We start from the raw sequence: 23841 nt of genomic DNA, 5'->3' as shown, positions 1-23841 counted from the left end.
GATAAAAGACTTCTTCACAGATCTTAATTTCAACTTTATTGTGCAATCATATCCCTAAACATGTACAAAAAAAAGTCAACAACTACAAGTAAGAGACATCTGCCTGATCACGTATCTGGTACAAAACTTAAATTGTTGGGAAAAAAAAAATCAACAACAAAAAGGTTCTGCTTAAGATAGTGTAGCTCTAAAGGATGCTTACAAATCTTTGACAGTTATTGGACTTGAGTGACTTTTGCAATTTCTAATGTCAATCTGTGCTACAAAAATTCCCAAAAATACAGTGCCGTGAAAAGTATTACACAAAGGTTTCAAATCATCAAACCAATTTTGATATCGCTCAGAGACAACCCAATGAAATACAAAATGCAGCTTTCAAATGACGATTCAATTTCCAGTGTTACCTCTACTTACAAAATTAATTTGTTCTGAAATTTTTCGTAAGTAGAAACGCTTTTTACATATAAATAGCCTAATCCGTTCCAAGCCTCCCCCCCCCCCACTAAAAATGAGCATTCAAAGTACATAATGTAAAGAATAATAAAAATTACGTTTATTTGCCTTTGCCATTGGGTGACAATGCGAAGAAAAGTTTGAGTGACAAGAAAAAGGAATCGTGGGGGAGGGCGTAGGAGGCCGTTTGACAGCTGAAAGAAAACATAAGTACGGATGGCACACGCACACAACTTAATTCCACTAAAGTTTCTTGGGGCCCATGATGAATAAAGATGAGTAAACAAAAAACAGGAAAAAAAAACAATGTGTGCTAACGTGTGACAGCACAAGCATGATTTGGTGACAATTGATCATGGGTATAAATTGACATCCCTCCTAGCTAATGGGATGCCAGGAAGATGCTACGGCAATAGCCAATGGGAGAGCAGCTCTATCGTGACACACAAACCAAGATACAGGATGATTACATTTGGTGGAATTTGGGAGCTGCGAATCCAGCACCCATTATTTCCTTTCGTATCCTGAATTTTCCTTTGTAACTAGAGACAATATTCTTCCCAGGAGGCGTTTCATAACCTGAATTTTTTATTACTGGAGACGTTTGTAAGTAAAGGTACCACTGTATTAAGGCACAAAAACATCAAAACTTTTCTGACCCTCTGTGGAAAGCTGGAAATTATTCGGCCCCCTTGAACTTTTAAACGTTTTGCCACATTTCAGGCTTCAAACATAAAGATATAAAATGATTTTTTTTGTGTGTAGAGAATCAACAACAAGTGGGACACAATCGTGAAGTGGAATGAAGTTTATTGGATATTTTAAACTTTTTTAACAAATAAAAACCTGAAAAGTGGGGCGCACAATATTATGCGGCCCCCTTGCATTAATACTTTGTAGCGCCACCTTTTGCTGCAATTACAGCTGCAAGTAGCTTTGGGTATTTCTCTATTAGTTTTGCACATCGAGAGACTGAAATTCTTGCCTATTCTTCCTTGCAAAACAGCTCAAACTCAGTGAGGTTGGATGGAGAACGTTTGTGAACAACAATCTTCAGTTCTGCCCACAGATTCTCGATTGGATTCCGGTCTGGACTTTGACTTGGCCATTCTAACACCTGGATACGTTTATTTGTGAACCATTCCATTGTACAATTGGCTTTATGTTTTTAGAGATGAAAGTGGAATTTCGTGAAAATTCCTGAAAATACAGATGTGAGCACTGGGGAATCGGCATTCGTGGCAACATGCTAGCGATACATTGGAACAAACATTCCTGTCGGCAATCGTGACGTATTGTTGGGGAAGGGGGGAGGGGGCACGCACTACGGGACTGCCGTAAATAGGAGGCCGGCTTGCTAGAACACGCCTTTATGTGCATATGCACTCGACGTATTGGCCACGCCTAAATAAAGAGACGAGGTGGATGATAGTCTGTTTTTTTTTTTTCATTTTGTTTTTTACGCCGTCACACTGCCTCGCGATGGACGCAATGAGCACCCCTGGTGTAACTGAATTTCCTTTGACATGCCTCATGATGTTGATGACTGTCGACGTAAATGCGCTCCCATTACGTGAAGCAGTTCTGAACATGCGCTTTCGTACTTGCTCCGTACATGCTCAGTACGGTTAACTTGCATTTCCTGTTTCCGGGTGAATAGCGGTTGTTTTGGAGCAGACTTGTTTAGTTAACAACGTTTATGAAATAAACACGTAAATTAATGTCAAGACCACACAAAATAGGCAACATCATGAGAGAATGCAAGGGGAGGGGCGTTACTGTTACTAGTGTTAGTGCCTACGCTAATGAAAGCAAACAATGAACTCAAACGCATGTTCGTTCAATGTTGTCAACTAATATCCGGATTAATTTTAAGGAATTTTTCCTCAATTTTCCAGAGCAATTTTCATGAAAATCTAAAAATCCGGACGACTTTCATCACTGGTTTTGTATCATTGTCCTCTTGAAAGATAAATCTCCATCCCAGTCTCAGGTCTTTTGCAAACACCAACAGGTTTTCTTCCGGAATGGTCCTGTATTTGGCTCCTTTAAACCTTCCCATCAATTTGAACCATCTTCCCTGTCCCTGCTGAAGAAAAGCAGGCCCAAACCACGAGGCTGCCACTACCGTGTTTGACAGTGGCGATGGTGTGTTCAGGGTGATTAGCTGTGTTGCTTTTATGCCAAACAGATCATTTTACATTGTGGGCAAAAAATTCAATTTTGGTTTCATCTGACCAGCGCACCTTCTTCCACATGTTTGGTGTGTCTCCCAGTTGGCTTGTGGCAAATTTTAAGACTTTTTATGGGTATCTTTGAGAAATGGCTTTGTTCTTGCCACTCTTCCATAAAGGCCAGATTCGTGGAGTGTACGACTGATAGTTGTCCTATAGACAGACTCTCCCACCTCAGCTGTAGATCTCTGCAGTCCATCCAGAGTTATCACGGGCCTCTTGACTGCATCTCTGATCAGTCTTCTCCTTGTTCGAGGTGAAAGTTTAGACGGTCGGCCGGGTCTTGGTAGATATGCAGCGGTGTGATACTCCTTCCATTTCAATACGATTGTTTGCACAGTGCTCCTTGAGATGTTTAAAGCTTGGGAAATCTTTTTGTATCCAAATCCGGCTTTAAACCTCTCCACAACAGTATCTCGAGTCTGCCTGCTGTATTCCTTGGTCTTCATGATGCTGTCTGCACTTTAAACAGAACCCTGAGACTATCACAGAGCAGGTGCATTTATATGGAGACATGATTACACACAGGTGGATTCTATTTATCATCATCAGGCAACATTGGATCATTCAGAGGTCCTCACAGAACTTCTGGAGTGAGTTTGCTGCACTGAAAGGAAAGTAAAGTGGCCAAATAATATTGCACACCCCACTTTTCAGATTTTTATTTGTTAAAATAGTATAAAATATCCAATACATTTTGTTCCACTTCATGATTGTGTACCACTTGTTGATTCTTGACAAAATGTGAAAATTTTATATCTTTATGTTTGAAGCCTGACGTGGCGAAAGGTTGAAAAGTTTAAGGGGGCCGAATGCTTTCATAAAGCACTGTAATTATCTCCCCTTTTTAAATCACAAAGTCACTGTGACTTACCACAAATTTGGGAAAGGTGAGTCTAGAAAAGGTTACAAAGCCATTTCCAAGGCTTTGGGCTCCAGCAAAACACTGCCGGAGCCATTATCCACAAATGGAGAAAACTAGGAACAGTGGGAAACCTTCCCAGGAGTGGACAAGCAACTAAAATTACTCCAAGAGTGAGACGACGACTCATCCAGGAGGTCACAAAAGAACCTCGAACAACATCGAAAGACCCGCAGGCCTCCCTGGCCACAGTTAAGGTCAGTGTTCATGACTCTACCATAAGAAAGACACTAGCTAAAAAAGGAGAGTTCCCAGGCAAAAAAACCCTGCTGTCAGCAAAGAATACAAAGGCTCGTCTCATATTTGCCAAAAAAACATCTTGATGATGCTCAAGACTTTTGGAGGAACACTCTGTGGACTGATGAGTCAAAAATTAAACTTTTTGGAAGGTGTGAGCCCATTACATCTGGCATAAATGAAAAAAAGAACATTATGCCAACAGTGAAGCATGATGGCAGACATGATGGTCTGGGGCTGCTTTTCTGCCTCAGGACCAGGACAACTTGCTGTGATGGATGGGACAGTTAATTCTACTCTGTACCAGAAAATCCTGAAGGAGAATGTCCAGTCATCAGTCTGTGAACTCAAACTGGAGCACTCTTGGATTGTGCAGCGGGACAATGATTTGAAACACACCAGCAAGTCCACCAAAAAATAAACAAAATAACGTTTTGGAGTAGCCAAGTCAAAGTCTGGATTTAAATGCAATTGAGATGCTGTGGTGTGACCTTAAAGAGGCAGTTCATGCTAGAAAACCAAACTGTACATTTATCCAACTGTGCACTGTTTCTAAAAAATATAAAACAGCTGTGTCCAGCAAGCACAGTAATAGAAATGTTCTGAAAATTGTCTCAAAGAAGTCCATCACATTGCCGTTCGTAGTAAATTGGTTCAGTCAATTTGCAGTTTTATAACATTTTGACAAAGAACATTTTTGAAAAGTGATAAGGACAAGAAGAAATTCTGCCTTACAAAAAGTATGCAAGACCCTCAAACAGTCCATTCATTCCTTTCAAGACAGACAGGACAGGACCAAACCAAAGTGCAGCACCAGCAGACCATCCTGTGGGAGGAAAAAAAAGTTCACTTTGCTTTTTCTAGCAGAAAAATCCACTTTGGTTTATTGAAATAGCGGGTAAAACCACGCCAGTCTACCACAGAAATGGAGCTGTAGTAAATAATGGTGCTTACCTGCAAGGCCTCTGCTCCCACAGAATTTTGCACATCTTTCAGTGACTGATAGTGATCCAGGAGATTATCTCCACAAACCACATCTACCTACAAGACAGAATATTAATATTATACACACGCACACAGAGTACATGGTTCCATATGTGTACTTGAGGCCTCAAGGCAATGTAAAGCAACAAAATCAAAGGGTGCTTAGTTTATCCCACAGGTGAACTAAAATATGGTGATTAGCCTCACACCTTTCTGCCTTAAAAGTACTCTTACAAATGTTATTGTTCATTACTGCACTTCAGTAGACCTGCGCTGTAATATAGTATGTACAATAATTCTTGATTATTAGGGTACTTTGACAAACACATCACAAACACCATATTAAGATGCCTGAGAAGTGTTTTAAATTGAGGGGATAAAATGCATAACAGTGACAAAATAGGATGGCAAGAGAAGGGTTAGGTTAAAGTGACAGTAGGGTATTTCCAGTCATCAATGAGGGCCTTAGGATATGAATGTCATAACTGACCTCTTCAACTGACTTTTTACCTTACTTATATTTGACTCTTAGCAATCAAAGTCAGCTTGGCTGCATTTATGTCAGAACTTGATTTAAAAGTTTACTCGGATGTCACTTGAATGGTGGCGCTTAGAAGCATACTTTTTTCAACACGATTTGCTGCTTGTTGCCTAATCTCAGGAAATGGAAAAAAAATGGTGGCTCCCAAATTTGTGAGAGATCACAGTTAAATCACTGAAGAGAGAAAAAAAATCTGTACTTCCAATGCAATGTTCTCTTGTACCTGAGACACTACAGTACGTCTCTGCTGACCTCAGCTGAAGCAAAAACCACAATTCAAGGTGACTGATTAAGCATGTTAATGAGCTTGGCTCACTCACTTGGCAAGTTGGGCTGAGTTCCATCTTCTTCCTGATGAACAGCTCCACGTGGCGAATGGTGGCATCACCCGACACACGCACATAGCGCCTTTCTAGTGGCTGGAGAGTGATGAAGTATAGATTTGTGTGTGTATAAAATATACTGAAAAAAATCTGAAATTCATGACATCCATCCATTTATTAGCTGAGCCGGTTATCCTCACAAGCGTAGCAGGAGTGCTGGAGCCTATCCCAGCTTTGTTTTGCAAATATCTAAGACAGAATTCTATTCTGACACGCTGAATGTGACTTCTGCTTTCGGACATCCATCCCCAAACTGAGTGTCCCACATCTCTTGGTATACCAAAGCATTCAGAGTTCCTTTCACTGGAGCTCAGGGGTTAATATTTGGGATTTTTTTTAAATTTGTGAGAACTGTCTGGATATGGTCCCTTCCTGTTCCAACATTAATGTGCATCAGTGTACAAGCCAAGGTTCATAAAAATATGGATCACAGTCTGATGTGGACAAAGTGGAACTGCCTGCACAACCTTAACCTCAACACTATGGAACAATGGGATTAATTAAAGCGGAGAATGCGAGCCAGGACCTCTCGTCTGAAATCACTGTGTTACCTCACAAATGCAGTTCTGGAAAAATGGTCATACATTCCCAAAAATACGCTCATAGTGGAAAACCTTGCCAGAAGAATTCAAATGTTATAACTGCAGAGGGTGGTCCAATTAATTATATTAAACTTAAATTCATATCATATCTCCATCAAGGCAGGTGAGCGAATACTTTTGGCAATACTGTATTGTGATTATGCAACACAATTTCGCTGCTAAATGTTAAAAGAGCTCACAACAACACAAAAGATACAAAAAGTAGAGTAGAGAGGAAATGCAAAATGGAGCCAGATGATGCAGCATTTGTGCATTTGTTGGGCTTGTGCTAATGTACATTTAATGAGTCATTAATGGGTGATTTGATCACATGAAGACAATTGGAAGTTTGTGGCGACATCTCTGGGCCTCTCTCCTTGTTTTTGTCCTCATCTGACAACCTCAATTAAATTGAACGTTATTTTGGGGGTTGCACAGTGGACAAGTGGTTGGCAATGTCCTCCTAGTGCCTCTGTGGGTTTTCTACGGGTACTCCCGTTTCCTCCCATATACCAAAAACATGCATGATAGGGGACTTGAAGACTCAAAATTGCCTGCAGGTGTTTTTCTACACGTACCCTGCAATTTACAGAGAGTCTCAGAGTCAACTGAGATGGGCACCAGCTTGCCTGCACCCAACTGAGGACAAGTGAAATGGAATATGTTATTTCTGGAAATATGTCCATGTTTGTGATGTTTGCGATGATACATTTTTTTTTTCAATCCACGACATTGTTCGCTAACCAGATACCATTGGCAAAGCTACACTTTCACCTGTGAGCCAGACTTATAGAAAGTTTAAAGTTCCAGCCAGTGCTGTTGTAGTGGATAACATCACTCATGGAATAAACAGTACTATTAGTAGCAGTGGCCAGTTTTGTTCACTCCAGTTAGAATTTTTTTTAAAAAGTTCTCATTACATGCTTAAATGCTTCATTATTCGCTGAAATAAATCTATATCCAATCTGGGTTTTTAAAAAATGAACTTAAAAATTCTAATTGTATTATTAATCAAATTAACTTTGGCAGAACTGTGAGTTCTGATGTTTGTACCTGAATTGGAGGGACAAACTTGGAAGGGGTCTATTGTAGTTCAGCCACTTTATAGGTTTGCTTTCAAGATTATTGCAAATGTTGGTTTCGATTTGACAAAGCCCCGAGGATGTCAAATAATTACCTTGTAACTGCTTATCCCCTCTTCAGCCCTGAAAGAAAAAAAAAATACTGGAACTCAGTCCATTTTGTTTTTTCGCTGTCAGCATGAGAAACAGTGCCATCTGGTGGCACGTCTGTGGAACTTCACTGAAAATAGATTAAAGGTCTAATCCAGAGTACCTAGATTTCATTTATATAACAAACGTAGCTAATTTTTCATTAAAAAATATTTTTAAAATTCTCAACACAACAGGAACAAAATAAATCCGCGCCAAATTGCACATTTTTTTGGAATCAGAATGCCTCCGATGGCTGTTTCAAACCGAGGCTCTGTAGAAGCTGCTGCTGTGTGAGGTCACGCCAAGATAACCCTAGTGAACACAATGGCTTCCTACACAGACAATCATACATGATGCGAGTGGGATCTAGACGAGATAGAAAGCAGTTATGAAAAAGTTTTTAAGGAATGCTCTGTGGAAGAGAGAGGAACTGAAGAGGAGGAATTTTCTTATTCTTCTCATGTTCGATAAACATCCCATGCCAGTGTAATTAAACCATATATGTTCGAACCTGAGTTGACAAATGCAACACAAGGACAGGATTCAGCAAGACCTGACGAAGTTGACGTGAAACTTTGCACCCAAAACACATACTGGTTGGTCAAGAAATCCATCTCCACCTCGTTGATGAAATGATCTAATTCAAACACGTTTAAACGTCTGATGTTGTTTGCACACAACAGTGAGTCGTTTGTTGTTGTTGTACTAAAGACTGAGTGGGTGTAAAACAAAAATCGAAACCTTCGGTATCATTCTGTGTTTAAAGATCACATGTTTATAGCCCATTCGTTGCGTTATTTCCATGCATTTAGCCCGTATTTTAAATAATGCACACACTGTCGTAGTCGAATTTCAGGAAGACTTCAGCGTCAACAGTACGCTAACTTTATACAGTGTCGAAATTTCGTCACCTCCCATGGATACGGATATTAGCTGGCACATATACTGTATCTGTATCGCTATTGTACTTGTATTTAAAACGAGGTAGATACTTGTCAATACTAAAAAATTGAACATGTACGTACTTACTTGCTACCGAAGCCAAGTGAACGCTATACCGGGTTTTCAACGCGGTCCTCCGTGAAATGCTTGGAACATATTACTGTCCACTTTCATTGGTAAAACCTGGTCCATAACCTGCCTATCTGTTCATCTTTCGGCCATTCATGTAAGCTGACTCCGTCAGCGTTTGACACAGAACGGCCATATACAACACACTTCCTCGCCATCTTTGCTAGCTTTTTCACTCTCTGGCTAAATTTTGTCTGGATGTGATGTCACATTCCAGGGAGTTATGGAACTTGCCGAATCTAAGTGACATTTCAAACAAAATCTTGAGACTGACTTTAACGCTAATTTATTTCATTTCTGTTGTGTTGAGAATTTTTTAATTTTTTTTTTTTGAAATTTTAGCTACATTTGTAGGATAGACAAATAAAATACAGGTCCTCTGGATTAGACCTTTAAAGTGGAACCTCCAATTAAACATACTCTCCCTCATGACAGCAATTAAATTCCAAAATTGTCACATTTTAAATAATATTTTGCTATTGTCAATTCATTAGTTTTGACATTTAATTTGAGTCAATTTACACCATGAAAAGTACAGTGAATTGAGAATAATAATGAACACAACGCTACCAAACCAAGTCAAAGTGACTCACCCGACAAAGTCCAGCAACAGCGACACATCCAGCTCAGGTGGAATGTTGAGCACGCACTGAGGCATGGAATCCTTCTTCTGCCTTTTCAACCCTGAAGGAGCTGCACTGGAGACCCCCACTGCCATGGAGAGGGTAAAAAAAGAAAATCAATATGTGCAGCATATCGTATAACATCCACGACATTACGACTACTTTCTCAGCTTTCAGCAAAACAAGGCAAAAATAACATTCATCTCATTACACTACTGCAAACTACAACCTCAATCATTCCCATCTGACATGGAGAATGAAAACTAAGCATTATTATAATTGTAATTTTTATATTATATTTTTAAACACAGCTCTTGTATTAGATCCCAATATTTAAGATGAAGGAGTCCAATCATGCATTTTTTTTTAACTATTATGCATGTTTTGCTATATTGGCTCATTTGGTTATGCAAGGTACATCAATATACATTTTATATACAAAGAATCCTCAATCTTCTTCTTTTTCTTTCGGCTGGTCCCGTTAGGGGTCGCCACAGCGTGTTATCTCAGATGAACGCTTATATTTGTTTGGCACAGTTTTTATGCATTTGAAAATAATCGCCTGTTTCACATTTTTTTACTGGGTAGATCTTTTTGTCTTGGTTATTTTGTAAGTCGCTCGCATCCTGAAAAAGTGTGAGCACCCCTGGTCTATATTGTGTTCAAATGAATTTTCCTGGAAGTCCCTAACAAAACATGCCATCAACATTCTGAAAAACGGTTGTCTTCAGTCGGAATTGTATTTTTTTTTTTTTTTTTACTTTTCAAAGGGGCTGACTCTTTTGTCTTGTATGTCTTGTGTTATTACGATTTATAGAAAAATAACTTTACCTGATTTGGGGATTCCAAGCCCTCGTTTTTTGTAGAAGTTACACATTTGCTCCCTTTCAACTGCAATATAAACCATTAAAAGCTTCGGTCGGAAATGAAAAAAAAATGAACAGTGAAAAAAATGTCACAACACGTGTTTCTCAGACATCTATATACAATGCTTACACTCCTCCAGGAAAGGGATCATTTTGTACACAATATCCTGCAATTGCCTGTCGGGCCTGTTAGAAGACAAATTTTACATGAAAAGATTATACACATTATTGACCAATTATATGCCAAATCAATTCATTTGAATCCATATTTTATATTGCACATAAGAAAGTACAAGACCAAAAAATAAATACCTGATATTGTAAAGAGGCTGTGTTTGGTGGACTATAATTGTGCATGACGGACATCTGTTGCTGTAGAAAAAATGCTTCACAATGCAACTTTTGCAAACTAGGAAAACACAGAGACAAAAGATTTGGAAATCTTTAACCTGACAATACAGGTTCGGGTATGTATTTCAGTGATTTAACAACAACATTAATAAATGATCTGCTTATATACCTCTTCACTAAGTTTTATGATGAATGCAAGGTTTCCCACAAGTAAATTTTGGCCACCACGAATAGATTTCGGCTTATGCTGCATGTAAATTTTGCTTCTTACCCCAGCATTTTTTTCTTATACAATACTGGAAATACAGTCCCTCAAATAAGTTTCAAAAGTATTCCGATATAGTTGATCGTCCATTACATTAAAGCACTTTTTTAGACCATATATACTGGTCTTTTTTGAGCCATTCAAAGGTTTGAGATCATTGTCCTGCTGCGTGATCCAAGAGCGATGGAGTATGAGGGCATGAACTGATGGCCGGACGTTCTCCTTCAGGATTTTCTGGTACACAGTAAAATGAATTGTTCTATCAATGGCCTATCAATGGCTGCAAGTTGTCCTGGTCCAGAGGCAGCAAGGCAGCCTCAGACCATCACACTTCCACCACCATGCTTCACTGCTGGCCTGTTGTTATCATCAACATCATTGATAGTTTTTGTGCCTTAATAACTTGAGTCATCATTTGAAATTTGCATTTTGTATTTCCTCGGGTTCTCTGAGTGATATTAAAATTGGTTCGATGATTTGAAACCTTTGTGTGTGATAGATGTGCAAAAAAAAAATCAGGAGGGCGGCAAATACATTTTCGCTGCACTGTATTTAAACATTCAATAGATGTAAGTCTTTTGTTATGTGAGTTTAATTTTACAGTGAACTTAAACTGGAGTGTCAGTAAATTAATTTAAGCAAGCAATATTCACTCATTTAGTCCTTGCTATTACGTTAACACCTTAGTAACCTGTTGTTGTGATCACATGGGATCTGCACTTTGTCATGGCGGTGTTGGATGAAAGTACTGGGATGGAGCATGGTGCTTGTATAAGAGTGGTATAACAGTGGCTGTAATAATAAGTGAAAAAGTCAGATCAGGACATCCCCATTTTTTTATCATACAGTATATTCTTTTATGGTTCCATAACTCAGTTACACTTTCATTGTCACTACAAAAAGCCAGCTACTGTTTTGTCTGTGGCCTCCTGATAAGTATGTACTTTGAGTTTAAGGGAATATACTAAACTGGCAAATAAGGTTGGTACTCATCCAGATTAGCTGACAATTTGCAGTCAAAAATATCCATCATTTAACTCTCAGGGTCTGAAATTCCAGTGTTCTCTAAAATGACCCCCTAAAAATGACCAACATTTCTGTGTGACTACTTGTCCGAAAAAACAACTTAAATTATTCATCAGGAAAGCAGTGTGAGTAGGGAGAATGGGTCATGTACTTTCAGTCTTTTTTCAATAATTTATTTGTGATGGAGGATTTTTGATGCATTCGAATCTCTCATTCCATGATTATTTTTTTTTAGGGGGAGGGTTTCAATCAGGATGGTGGCCACTTGGCACATTGCTTCTAGGAAGACAAAGTCAAAAATACAACTTTGGGATCTACTTACATGTGTGTAAGCATTCTGTGATGGTGGTGGCATCAATGAGGAAGCCACAGCAGAGGCCACATCGGATGTATGGGTAGAACTGATTAAGGGGGAGCTTGGGCTGTAGATCACAAAATGATAACATCAAATCAAATGCTCAGTCAGTCTAGCAACCCTGATTCTGGAGTGTCTATTTACTTCTTCCTAATTGATCTAACAACTTATGGAGTGTTTGTTCATTATTACCTCTTAATTTATTTTTTCCTAAGCATGTTTGAGTGCCAAATTAAACCCCACCCCATCAGTTGACTGCCGTCTGCGTTGTTTATTTCTTGACCATTATTTTGTAAATGTGGACCCTAGGTTTTCTATTATTACTTTAAGTGCATTATTATTACAGGTGGCGGCACGGTGTCTCAGCTGGTAAAGCGTTGGATTCACAGTCCTGAGGTCCAGGGTTCAATCCCGGACTCGTCTGTGTGGAGTTTTCATGTTCTCTCTGTGCCTGTGTGGGTTTTCTAAGGGCACTCCGGTTTCCTCCCACGTTCCAAAAACATGCAACATTATTTGGATACTCTAAATTGCCCCTAGGTGTGATTGTGAGTGCGGGTGTTTGTCTCGATGTGCCCTGCGATTGGCTGGCATCCAGTTCAGGGTGTACCCCGCCTCCTGTCCGTTGACAGTTGGGATAGGCTCCAGCACTCCCCACAGTCCTCATAAGGATAAGCAGTGAAGAAAATAGATGGGTGGATTATTACAGGTTGTTTTATTCTGTTTTTAGCAAGCTTCCCAACCTTACAAAAATAGGACAAAGATGAAGAAAATTATGAAAGTTTGAAACTCCGATTAAAAAAAAGAAAAGTGACTTAAAAATTCTCAATTATTATGAATATTTTGAACAGAAATGTGTGCATTTTCACCTGTTTTAAAGATTCGTAAGTTTCTTTCATAAGTATTTGTCAATAGAAAATTATACTATATGGTTTTAATGCCATAACTGGAAATCGTCTTGAAAACATCTGGTTGTCTGCTGTGTGTCTGCAATCATCCTTTTAAAAAAAAATCAATAATTTTGAATTATTTCCAACCTGATTTATCCTACTCTTACTCAGGACTGTCAGTCAATATTTTTAAACTAATATTGCAAAAAAATTGCAGTTCATATTATTGACTTAAAGCGACTTTTAGGAGTAGGTAGACAAGCTCAAACGAGTAAGCGCTTGTTGTTAACTTATCCTCGATAACAAATGGTTACCTCTTCTGAATCGGAGCTCGATAACACGTTGTGACTGGTGGTACCGCATGGAGGCGATGACATTCTCAAAATCAACCACCTGCGGTTAGCAAAAAAAAAAAAAAACGTAACAGTGCGTCGTCTGCGTTTTTAATCTAGATAAAAAGAAAAGGGGGTAAAAAAAAAAAAAAGAGTAGACAACTTGTAGCTTTACACTACGAGTAGTATGCCCGTCAACTTGCGCCGCATCTAGTGTGGCTCGATAGCATTAGCTTACTACTCTACTTGTGAATAGTTATCCAGACGTAAATTGGATGTGGCACCTTAGCTGCTGTTAGCAAATAATCTTAAAAGTACGCGAAGTGTTTGTCTCAGTCCGCTAAAGAACAATATTTAGTCGAAGTAAGTCGACAACAAATCAACACGTGGAGTTCGTAGTTTCACGACTGTTCGCAGCGTCCCGGGCAACGGGGAGAGGCGTGACTACGATTCCCACTCAGTTTCTCGGCACGACGCTCCTCCTTCGCGGGAAGGGCCGGCTACGCACATGTAAAGTAAGTTTCTTTCGGCTTGTCCCGTTACTATCCCAAACATGCATCATACTTGGACGAAATCAAAATAAAGAAGCCTATTCTGGTCGGTTTCAGGGGTAGGTTTGGGTCTTGACGTGGTTTAGGATGGCTTCGTATGAGTAGCTGCCACACTAAAGTCATTGTTTCCACGTCTGAAAGCAAGTAGATACACCACCCAATCATAATGCAGCGGTGTGTGTACTGGAGCCAGTAATTTTGAAGCAGGGCGTGTCCTGCCTAGAAACGCTCGAGAACGAGCCACATAATGCTAGCTTGAGACTCACTCAGTCGTGCTTCCGGCTTGAATTTTCACAAGAACGTTTTTCCAGAGGGTCCGAAGTTAGTCTGTCCCTACTAGAGTCGCAATTTTTAAAAATGTTTTTGCTGTTACGGGATTCGGCAGTGAAAGATAGCCATATATTGAGAGGGTAGGCACTCACAATCTTGGTTCTATTGGATCTCAGTGCCGCCTTTGATACAGTAGAACGAAATATTTTAAACCTGATCTCATGTACTATTTTCAATTGGTTCAAGTCTATTTGTAGATATGGAATCATAATCTTCCAGAATGCATAAAATGGAATGGGGTTTCCCCAAGGGTCAATTTTAGGTCTAATTCTTTTTCTTCACCTTGGGGGCATCATCAGGATGATCAGGATCAGATTCCACAGTTACAGATGACCCACAAGTGTACACAATTTTATTCCACATATCAAGAATAGCCATTTATTTAACCTGCATTATACATTCATACTACATATATACTGACCTCCATACACACTGTACATAAATTTGATTCCGTTGATCATGTTTATGTATGAAGTGACTACCATTTAACGATTATAGCCAGAAATTACCCCTTTCTCTCTCAGGTTAACACGTAGGCAGTGATGCATGCTCTGTCTGTGCTTACGTTTTTGGTTTTGAAATGATGGCGCTTCCATTTAGTCCGGTGCCTGGATTTTCTCTTATGAGTGGCTCTGAAACGTTGGTTAATTTTAAATTAAGAAATTATTTATTTGATCACATAATTGGCAGGGAAACCTGTTGTCGTGCTTGTCCCTATACATATCAGCCCCATCACTCACTGGATCATAAATGTGAGTGATACCTAATGAAAGCTGAGCCTTGCCCAAACTCCACACAGGAAGACAAAAGCAGAAATGAAAACCCTGAATTGTGTTAACCACTACACCGCTGTGCTGAAATTCAAATTCCATGATTTAGGTAACAAAGAATGTGACCCAAAAGGAGCAAAAAAAAAAAAAACGTATAGATTGCATCTATAGAATTTTCTCAAAAAACAAAACCCATCCATCACCAGTAATTTTAATTTTCACTATACATACATACATACATGTACATATATACATACCGGTCCATACGTTTGATACGGCTTCTCCAGTTCAAGTGTGTACTTTCTACTCTTTAACATGAGATTGAATGTGATGACCTAACTCTGAACATTTTCCCCAAATTCATAAATACGTTAATTAAAAAATCTATTACCGTTACACTTTTTCTTCCACATGAGCTTAACCTCCACCATAAAGGTCAGTTTTTACAATAAACATTGTACAAGCATTGTACAATTTTGCACTTAGGAGAAGAGCGTGTGATTGTACAAGAGCTTTTTATTTGGCTTCTGTGCCGCACAAATTCAAAAGACAAGTGAACGCATAAAGTTGTGATGTGCCCAGTGACCTGAGTGTGACTGTGGTGGAGCTGTTTTAGAAAAGCATATCAGCCAGTAAGGAGTAGAGAACTGTCGTCTTCAGGGCATGCGGCCTATCTGACATTTAGAAAATTGCACTTTTTCTCTGAAGGTTTGAAGAAAATGGCTTTTGTACAATGTTTTTACTCCACGTTTATAAACAGTTATTGAACAGTTATGAATGAAGAGACTCACATTCGAATAAGTCCTTCTGCCATAAGATTTGTCATACATAAAAATGGAACTGTAGTAGTCTGTTGGATGGTTGAAATAACAGCTGTGATCTACTGGAGATGACAGGTAGTGCCAATCATATTTGCGGTCCCTCGCGGACCTCCAGGAGACCCTGTGGCTGCTCAGCAGCTGATGAAGGTCCAGGTTGGAGGCGACATATTGGCTTGTTGCACATGGGGCAGACACTACGGATCTCTAACCATTTCAGTAGACACCTGAGAAAAACAGAACAAATCAAGCATTAACCACTGATTTGCCATTTAAACTGCTATGAAACGAATATGATCAGGAAAACTCTAATTATTATTCTAGATGTGATTGTGAGTGCGGCTGTTTGTCTCTATGTGCCCTGCAATTGACTGGCAACCAGTTCAGGGTGTACCCTGCCTCCTGCCCGTTGAGAGCTGGGATAGGCTCCAGCACTCCTGTGACCGTCGTGAGGATAAGCAGCAGAGAAAATGGATAGCTATTATTCACCTAAACAATGACAATTATTCAACCTATCAATCATAGGAAGCTATGTAGTGTATGTATGGCTCTGAAAACAACACTTAAACCATATAAAGTCGGACAACCAGTTTTAGAACAAAAGCTAGCAATTAGTTATTTACCAGTTTTAGTTAATTTGATTTAATATACTGTATATAAAAGGGTAAATTCATTTTTATTTGTTGTTCCCCAGCTTGCCTTTCTTTCCCCAACCCAGAAGTACAGGGCTGGCACGCTGTGATTTAACGAAATGAAAAAAAATATCTTCATGATATATTTAATATATTATACAAAATGAGCTCTATCCCCTTAATCTGTGCTTGGTCAGATCCTGACCCCTGAAAAAGGAGGCACCTAATAAGAATAAGGCTTTAGTCTCCAAAGACTGTCTCTTCTTTCTATGGAGTGCTGTTTACATCTGTGCTTTTTCACATTGAGGTTCTGCTATTCTGCTAATGCGTTCTTTTCTGAAGTCCCTTCACTGAATTACTTAATCTCTGTTTCATTTTCCAATACTGCACAGTAGTCTCAACTATCTCAGTTTGAGTTTTTGATCGAGAGTTGTATTTACATTGCACGACCCCTCAACTATGGGGGCGACATTAGATCCGGCTCTCGCCAATTGACAAATCGCTCAGCTCAGGGCCTTGGAATGTAGCGCCCCATCTTGGTCCTATTTATTGCATTGAAGAAGAGCTACAGCACAGTAGTTCATTATGGAATTTTTGCCAGATCCAAGATGATTCATCTGAGTGGTGGACCGCCATCTTAACGCCCTCTCAAAACAAAGCAAAGCAAATTTATTTATATAGCACATTTCATACACAAGATAACGGAATGTGCTTTACATAATTCTAAACATTTAAAACAGAAGAAAACAAGAATAATAAAAGTCAAATCAAAACAGTGCACAGTGAAAGAAATAGCATTTAAAAATGGAAATCTAAAAAGCATGAGGAAAAAAAATACGTTTTTAACCCTTGCTTGACGATTTGACCTGAGTCTGTCGATCTCACAGACAGAGTGACCAGCCGCCACTGGTTTGTCTACTCCTGAGTGGAGCAATGACAGGGTCTATAGTGTATAATATGACAATCTCAATGTTAATCTAGAGAAAGAGTTATGTTCTCAACGCTGTCCTACATCAAAAGGCAAAACGGGATTGCAGTTGTAGGAATCATGTGCTTGTTCAAACATGCAAGGAGGTCACACTGTCAGGAATTTGCTTCTTTGTCTCCAGCGCACCCTGACAAAATGGCTGAGCCTCTTCACCATACACTGAAACTTATACTGTTATTACAATGAACACGTTAGTCAAGATTTTTTGTAAGTCAGTTGCAAAAGTTTGAAGGTGAATTTATAGGGAAATGTTCATTTATTTGTGTTTTTGTGTCAAGTGCCAATACGTAAGAATGAGAAAACTTACTTCTTATGAAAAGCATGGGAACACGGGCACACTCCAAGCTCATCCCGGCTGCGAAACTCTTCTAAACACACCGCACATGTTTGCTACAAGAAGAAAATAATATATTATAAAATCAGATTTTACCTATTGTATGGAATCATACTTTGTGTTAATATTAGATCCACTTTATCTCAGCAATCACAAGTTAATGCATTCTGTGAGTCGTGACTAATTGATGTTACACACTTGGTAATATTAAAGTTAAAATAAGACACTCAAGAAAAATATGTTCCCAAAGTACAGCACGCGTGGAAGTTTAACAGTCATTGTGTGTGATATTAGACGTGATGTCAGAAAATCTCATGAGACTTCGCTGAGCAGCTAATGGAATAGTAACAACCATAGAATCTGGAATTTATTGCAAATTTTGAACACACCTAGTTGATATAGTTCAATATGGAGAATACAGTGTGATAATTAAATATCAATTGCATGTTGAATTTTTTGTATCCAGTTAATGCTAACAGAAATAGCATGTAGCCAAAAAAATAATGACAAATGGAAAAGGGCTGACAATTGCTGAAAATATGCACCTTATCTATTTTCCATCATCTTGGGAATTCATGTCTTTGATGTGTATATTGACGAAGTACAGTAATCACAAAGCTCATGATGCATGTTCTTGTCTTATTCAGCGTCACGATACAATAACTATAAAATGCCAAATGGTGACAGTGTCACTCTACACAACACAATCATGTTACTCTTGTTTCCCAAGCATGAGTACTTTTTCCTTGTTTTATTTTTTATTCACATTTTGTTATATAGCTCTTTATACCAGTAAGATAAATGTTACAACGGATACAGGTTTCATCGTGGAACTAGTTTGAGCCTGTCACTAATGAATTAACTTAAACTGTAAACTGCCTGTACTATGATACGAAGAAACCAGGGGGGGGGGTGGGCAGTTTTTCCAAGACTACACTGTTAAATTTTGATGTGACTGACCAAGTGGATTTAAGATGGTACCCATTCACCCAATACTGAACTTACCCCAAGAAGGCTCAGTTTCTTCCCTGCTCCTTTTAGAACAACCTGTCACCAAGCAAGCATGTCAGAATGCATTCTTCATACATTACTAATAATGTATAGTGTGGTCTAGTACGACACTTCTATTATTGTGTTACCTCATTATAGCCATAGTGTTCTCTTCCACCTTGTCGCCTGAGTCTGTAAGAAAAATGTCATTTTTTTTTTTTTATGTAATTACAGGCCTATATAGTAATACGGAGCCATGAAAATTATATCAGAAGTACTCTGGGGATGGATATCGGTTATTCTCCCAGCATGTCTCGACATGCCTGATGAATCAGCAGTGATAGTCTTCCAACCAGTCCTGGAATTCACACAATGGCCAATTCATGTAAGAACCACGCCATTCAACTTTACGTGGCGTGGTGCATTTCTCATCCCTCCACCCCACAAAAGATGAATAAAAAAGAAATTGGTCAGAACAGATGTTAGAAGTGAATATTTGGTGTTAGATATTTTGGGGTTTAGCGCGTGAATAAACTCTTCGTCTTGTGTCACTTATGGCCTGAGTTTGGAAGATTACATAATAAAACAAAGTCAATTTGGTGCTTTGCAGGTTTTTCTAAATTATTGGCCGGTCACAAACGTCTTGACGAGGTTTAATTTTTATTTTCCCACAAACCAAAATCAGAAGGATTCCAACTGTAATTTCCACCCATCCATTTTCTTTGCTGCTTATCCTCACGAGGGTTGCGGGGAGTGCTGGATCCTATCCCAGCTGTCAACGGGCAGGAGGCGTGGTACACCCTGAACTTGTTGCCAGCCAATCGCAGGGCACATCGAGACAAACAGCCGCACTCACAATCACACCTTGGGGCAATTTAGAGTGTCCAATTAATGTTGCATGTTTTTGGGATGTGGGAGGAAACCGGAGTGCCCAGAGAAAACCCATGCAGACACGAGGAGAACACGCAAACTCCACACAGGCGGGGGCCATGATTAAACCCGGGTCCTCAGAACTGTGAGGCCAATGCTCACCAGGCTAGCTGTTCCACCATGCCGCCCCAACTGTAATTCCTTTAGGAATTTCCTTTGGCTGTTATGTTTGGTTAACTATCCAATTTATGATGCAGTTGAATTGCTTGTCATTGGGTACTTCAGTATGACTGACACCACTTGCAACTTCTATGTGAGACTTGTCAACAATCACATACAAACCTGAACAGGTAGCAGCAGAAAATGAGGCTGAGCATTAGGATAAAAAGGCCAATGCCCAGAATGATGATGTAGACGTTGAGTGGCAAGTGAAAGAGCTCTTCAGACGTCATCTTGCAGGAGGGGTCCGAGTTCTGCAATGCAAGGTCACACCGACACCCTAAAAACATGGCGGGAAAGAGAAAAAACTAAGCTAAATATTTGAATAAAGAAAACATATGTGATAACAGTACTAAAAACGGCAAACATTTTATATATATTCTCATAAACAGAACATTCAGAACATGAATCAAAAGGTTGCCATTTTTGTTGAGCAATATAAGGGCAATAGTAACCACCCACTGAAAAATAAGCAAACAAAAATAAAACACTTCACACTTTAATTCAACAAAGGTTTCCCCTGTTGAGCCAAGGGTAATTTAGTACTTAATTTGTTGAAGTTAACCTAAAGAAAACATAATCCAGCTGTGCACTGGTACCAATAACATGGTTTTCTACCATCCAGTCATCAATTTTCTGTACCACTAATCCTCACTAGGGCCACAGGTGTCCAGGAGCCTATCCTGCTATCTGCATTGAAGAACCAAACATATCACCAGCGGATCAAAAACACCCCAGTAGAGGATACAATCTGGTGCACAATATATATTAAAAAAAAAAAAAGAAAACGAGACAGAAAATAAGACGTTGTAGTGATGGAGACAAAGGACAATTTTGAGAATTAATACTGGTTATCATATCCGCCTCACAGTTACGAAGACCTGTGTTTAAATCCTATCTCGTCCGTGAAGAGTTTGCATGTTTTCACCCGGCCTGCGTAGGTTTCCTCCCACATCTAAAAAAAAAAATGCATGTTAGGTTAATTAAAGACTTCTTTTTGTCCATAGTTGTGAATGTGAGTGTGAATGGTTCTTTGTTTCTATGTGCCCTGTGACTGGCTGGCGACCGGTTCAGGGTGTATTGCCGCTCCAGCACGTCCGCAACCCTAAAGAGGATAAGCAATACGGAAAAATAATGAATATATATATGGGCGGCACAGTGGAGCAAGTGGTTAGAGCCTTGGCCTCACAGTTCTGAGGACCTGGGTTTAAATCAAGGCCCCACCTGTGTGGTGTTTGTATGTTCTCCCCGTACCTGGTATTCTCCGGTGTTCTCAGGTTTCCTCCCACATCCCAAAAACATGCATTAATTGGAGGTGTGATTGTGAGTCCGACTGTTGTTTGTCTCTATGTGCCCTGCGATTGGCTGGCAGCTGAGATTGGCTCCAGCGCTCCCGCGACCCTTGTTGAGGAAAAGTGTCTTAGAAAATGGATGGATGGATATATACATACAAATGTGTATGTGTAATAGCATTGAAAAATCCTTCAGTGTTATGCAACTCTGTGACCTTTTGATGACATGTGGCAAATGCTGTTATAAAATTGCGGAGTGAGGGAAGGAATATTCAAATTTGTTCTACCCATCCATCCATTTTCTTAGCCGCTTATCCTCACGGGGGTTGCGGGAGTGCTGGAGCCAATCCCAGCTGTCAATGGGCAGGAGGCAGGGTAGACCCTGAACTGGTTGCCAGTAAATCGCAGAGCACATCGAGACAAACAGCCACACCCACAATCACACCTAGGGGCAATTTAGAGTGTCCAATATATATTGCATGTTTTTGGGATGTGGGAGGGAACCGGAGTGCCCGGAGAAAACCCACGCAAGGCACTGGGTAAACATGCAAACTCCACACGGGCGGGTCCAGGATTGAACCTGGGACCTCAGAACTTTGAGGCCAACGCTTTCCAGCTGATCCACCGTTCCGCCGATTGGTTCTATGACGATAAGTTTTGACTTATTGGTACTGGGCAGAGACATGTGGAGTATATTTGCTGCTATTCTACCATTGAGTTTCATTTCAAGTTCGATGGTCATCATCCTGTTTCTCCTGTGGCCATCACTGGGACCCATGGAGCCATCCATTCACTATCCCACTTGTCCTCAACGGAGTCATGAGTAAACTGCTACCTATCCTAGCTGATTTTAAGAGAAAGGGACTGATTACCAGCCACCACGGGCCACATATAAAAACATACATCCATTCATTTTCCGTACGGCTTATACTCACTAGGGTCTCGGGCGTGCTGCAGCCTATCCTGACTATCTTTGGACAAGAGACAGAGTACACCCTGTACTTGTCACCAGTTAATCAAAGGGATCTCTTAAGCAAGCAACCATTCACATCTATACACAATTTAGAGTCTTAAGATAACAATCATTAACGCTCATATTCACAACTGAGGACAATTTAGTCCAAAATGATCAACAATTGGATCCAGTCAAAGAAAATGAAAATGGTAAAACTTGTGCTTTACATTTTCACTCAGTCTCACAATATTTCCTTCAGTGTTTTGCAAGTATCTTCACACAATCCTTATACAACCGTATGACATCAGGAGCATGAAATATATTTATTTCTTCCGACGTAAGAGAGGTTCAAGGGTCAAATGACAATTTTTTTTTTCAGAACTTCCCAGATGATATATATGTTTTATTTTTATATTTATACTTTAAGTTTCATTCATTGCGTAACATTCAATAATTTTCTGAACCGCTTATCCTCACTAGGGTCGTCGGTATGATGGAGGTTCTCCCAGCTGACTCTGGGCTAGTGGTGAGCTGCACCCTGAACTGGTCGCCAGCCAACCACAGAACACATATAAAGAACTAAGAGCAAGTTAGAGTCTTCAATTGACTTAAAATGCATGTTTTGGGGGATGTGGGAGGAAACTGGTGAAAACCCACACAAGCAGAGGGAATACATGCAAACTCAGATTTGAATCCCAGTCCTCAGAACAGTGAGGCAGAGATGCTACCCAGTTGTCCACCACGCAGCCAATTGTGTAACAGCCCTACAGATTTTAAGGACATCTTTTTCAGAAGTACCAAACGTATAAAGTGATATTCTTCAAACGTTGACGCATTGTGTCCTATGTCCAATTTCAAAATTAGAACCAAATTGACCCGTGGCACTGAACAGGATACACAGTATTGAAAATGGATGGAAGGAGCCAAATTGAAGTAGGGCGATGTATCCCTACTTCTCTTGTACATGCTTCACAAAGGTCACAGTAATGTTGTCTCTTGAGATGTTAAACAATGACTCTTGAACTTTTAAAGATTGGTTACCTTTTTCTTTCACCATTTAGTCAATCAACGATGATCTTTGCTGAAAATAGGTGAATGTGTTTCTTTTGCCACGGTATTACAATATAATAAACTGCTTTGCTATAACCACTGAGCAAAGATTGAAACGAGTCAAGAAAAACTCACCGTTACACCACTGGAAAGGTTGCATGAAATGTTATAGATGGGACAGATGTCAAGGTCAGAAAATTGGGAAAAGTGACCAGTGTAATTCCCCAAAAAATGGGGGTACCTCTCAAAGCTTGATGGCGATTGATTCAGGGGAAAACAAGTTACAGCGTCCACTTTTTACAGAAATTAATCCGCATAAAATGTGGCATGTAAAATGAGTTGAATTCTTGTAGTCAGGAGGCAGCCAATTTCTCAGTCATTGGGATAACTAGCTGCCTATTTGTACTCCAGTTACTTTGTACTTGGAGATAATTCACCCAAAAAATGTGGCCCAAAACATCCTCCTGGAATCCAATGGGAGGAACCTACAGTTGTTCAATGTCTTTGTCCTGCTTAATATTCAAAATGTGTCTTTTAGGTTGAATCCATGTGAGAAAATGAGAATCTTTTCATTCCCATCCACCGCAATGCTTGAAGCTTTTAATAAGCAGTACCTGTCTTTTTGCTTCGTTTTCCACTCAAAACATTGTCACAAGGCTCTCTCCCTCCCTCCTTTCTGCTCTCCTTTCCCTCCTTCTCTCCTGTTTTAGATATCCA

General features: G+C 39.7%; 2 protein-coding genes across 6 annotated transcripts; both read right to left on the bottom strand.

Annotated features, from left to right (window-relative positions):
• Positions 1-46: 46 nt before the first annotated feature.
• pcgf6 (polycomb group ring finger 6) lies at positions 47-13972 on the bottom strand. The gene is made up of 11 exons (XM_061836865.1): positions 13890-13972; positions 13308-13386; positions 12074-12173; positions 10422-10518; positions 10240-10295; positions 10075-10134; positions 9214-9331; positions 7513-7540; positions 5692-5790; positions 4801-4887; positions 47-4672 (listed from the first exon to the last, which is right to left on the bottom strand). The coding sequence occupies exons 2-11, from the start codon at positions 13368-13370 to the stop codon at positions 4622-4624; spliced, it is 759 nt and encodes a 252-aa protein (XP_061692849.1). The 5' UTR covers positions 13371-13386; positions 13890-13972; the 3' UTR covers positions 47-4621.
• A 1199-nt stretch (positions 13973-15171) lies between these two features.
• On the bottom strand, positions 15172-23841 carry LOC133509639 (RING finger protein 122-like). Of its 5 annotated transcripts, none has more exons than XM_061836870.1 (8): positions 23260-23841; positions 21082-21228; positions 20697-20932; positions 19951-20107; positions 18888-18930; positions 18754-18795; positions 17722-17804; positions 15172-16021 (listed from the first exon to the last, which is right to left on the bottom strand). In XM_061836870.1, the coding sequence occupies exons 4-8, from the start codon at positions 20058-20060 to the stop codon at positions 15883-15885; spliced, it is 417 nt and encodes a 138-aa protein (XP_061692854.1). In that variant the 5' UTR covers positions 20061-20107; positions 20697-20932; positions 21082-21228; positions 23260-23841; the 3' UTR covers positions 15172-15882. The 5 variants fall into 5 exon arrangements, with proteins under 5 accessions (XP_061692854.1, XP_061692855.1, XP_061692851.1 ...); XM_061836871.1 differs by having other exon boundaries at positions 20709-20932; XM_061836867.1 differs by lacking the exons at positions 20697-20932; positions 21082-21228.

The sequence above is a fragment of the Syngnathoides biaculeatus genome, chromosome 12 (genome assembly GCF_019802595.1).
Source record: "Syngnathoides biaculeatus isolate LvHL_M chromosome 12, ASM1980259v1, whole genome shotgun sequence".
In the NCBI taxonomy this organism is placed as follows: domain Eukaryota; kingdom Metazoa; phylum Chordata; class Actinopteri; order Syngnathiformes; family Syngnathidae; genus Syngnathoides; species Syngnathoides biaculeatus.
The sequence above is the reverse complement of the archived record's forward strand: the minus strand, read 5'-3'. Positions and strand labels throughout refer to the sequence as shown.

Coding starts and splice junctions, on each gene's coding strand:
- LOC133509639 (XM_061836867.1), bottom strand. CDS start 23,284: ATGCAACCTTTCCAGTGGTGTAACG. Junction 20,108..23,259: donor ACCTTTCCAGTGGTGTAACG/GTGAGTTTTTCT, acceptor CCATGTTTTTAG/GGTGTCGGTGTGACCTTGCA. Junction 17,805..18,753: donor AGAAACTGAGCCTTCTTGGG/GTAAGTTCAGTA, acceptor TTCTTCTTGTAG/CAAACATGTGCGGTGTGTTT.
- pcgf6 (XM_061836865.1), bottom strand. CDS start 13,370: ATGTCATCGCCTCCATGCGGTACCACCAGTCACAACGTGTTATCGAGC. Junction 9,332..10,074: donor GCTTGGAATCCCCAAATCAG/GTAAAGTTATTT, acceptor TCTCCATGGCAG/TGGGGGTCTCCAGTGCAGCT. Junction 4,673..4,800: donor TGGGAGCAGAGGCCTTGCAG/GTAAGCACCATT, acceptor TTCCTCCCACAG/GATGGTCTGCTGGTGCTGCA.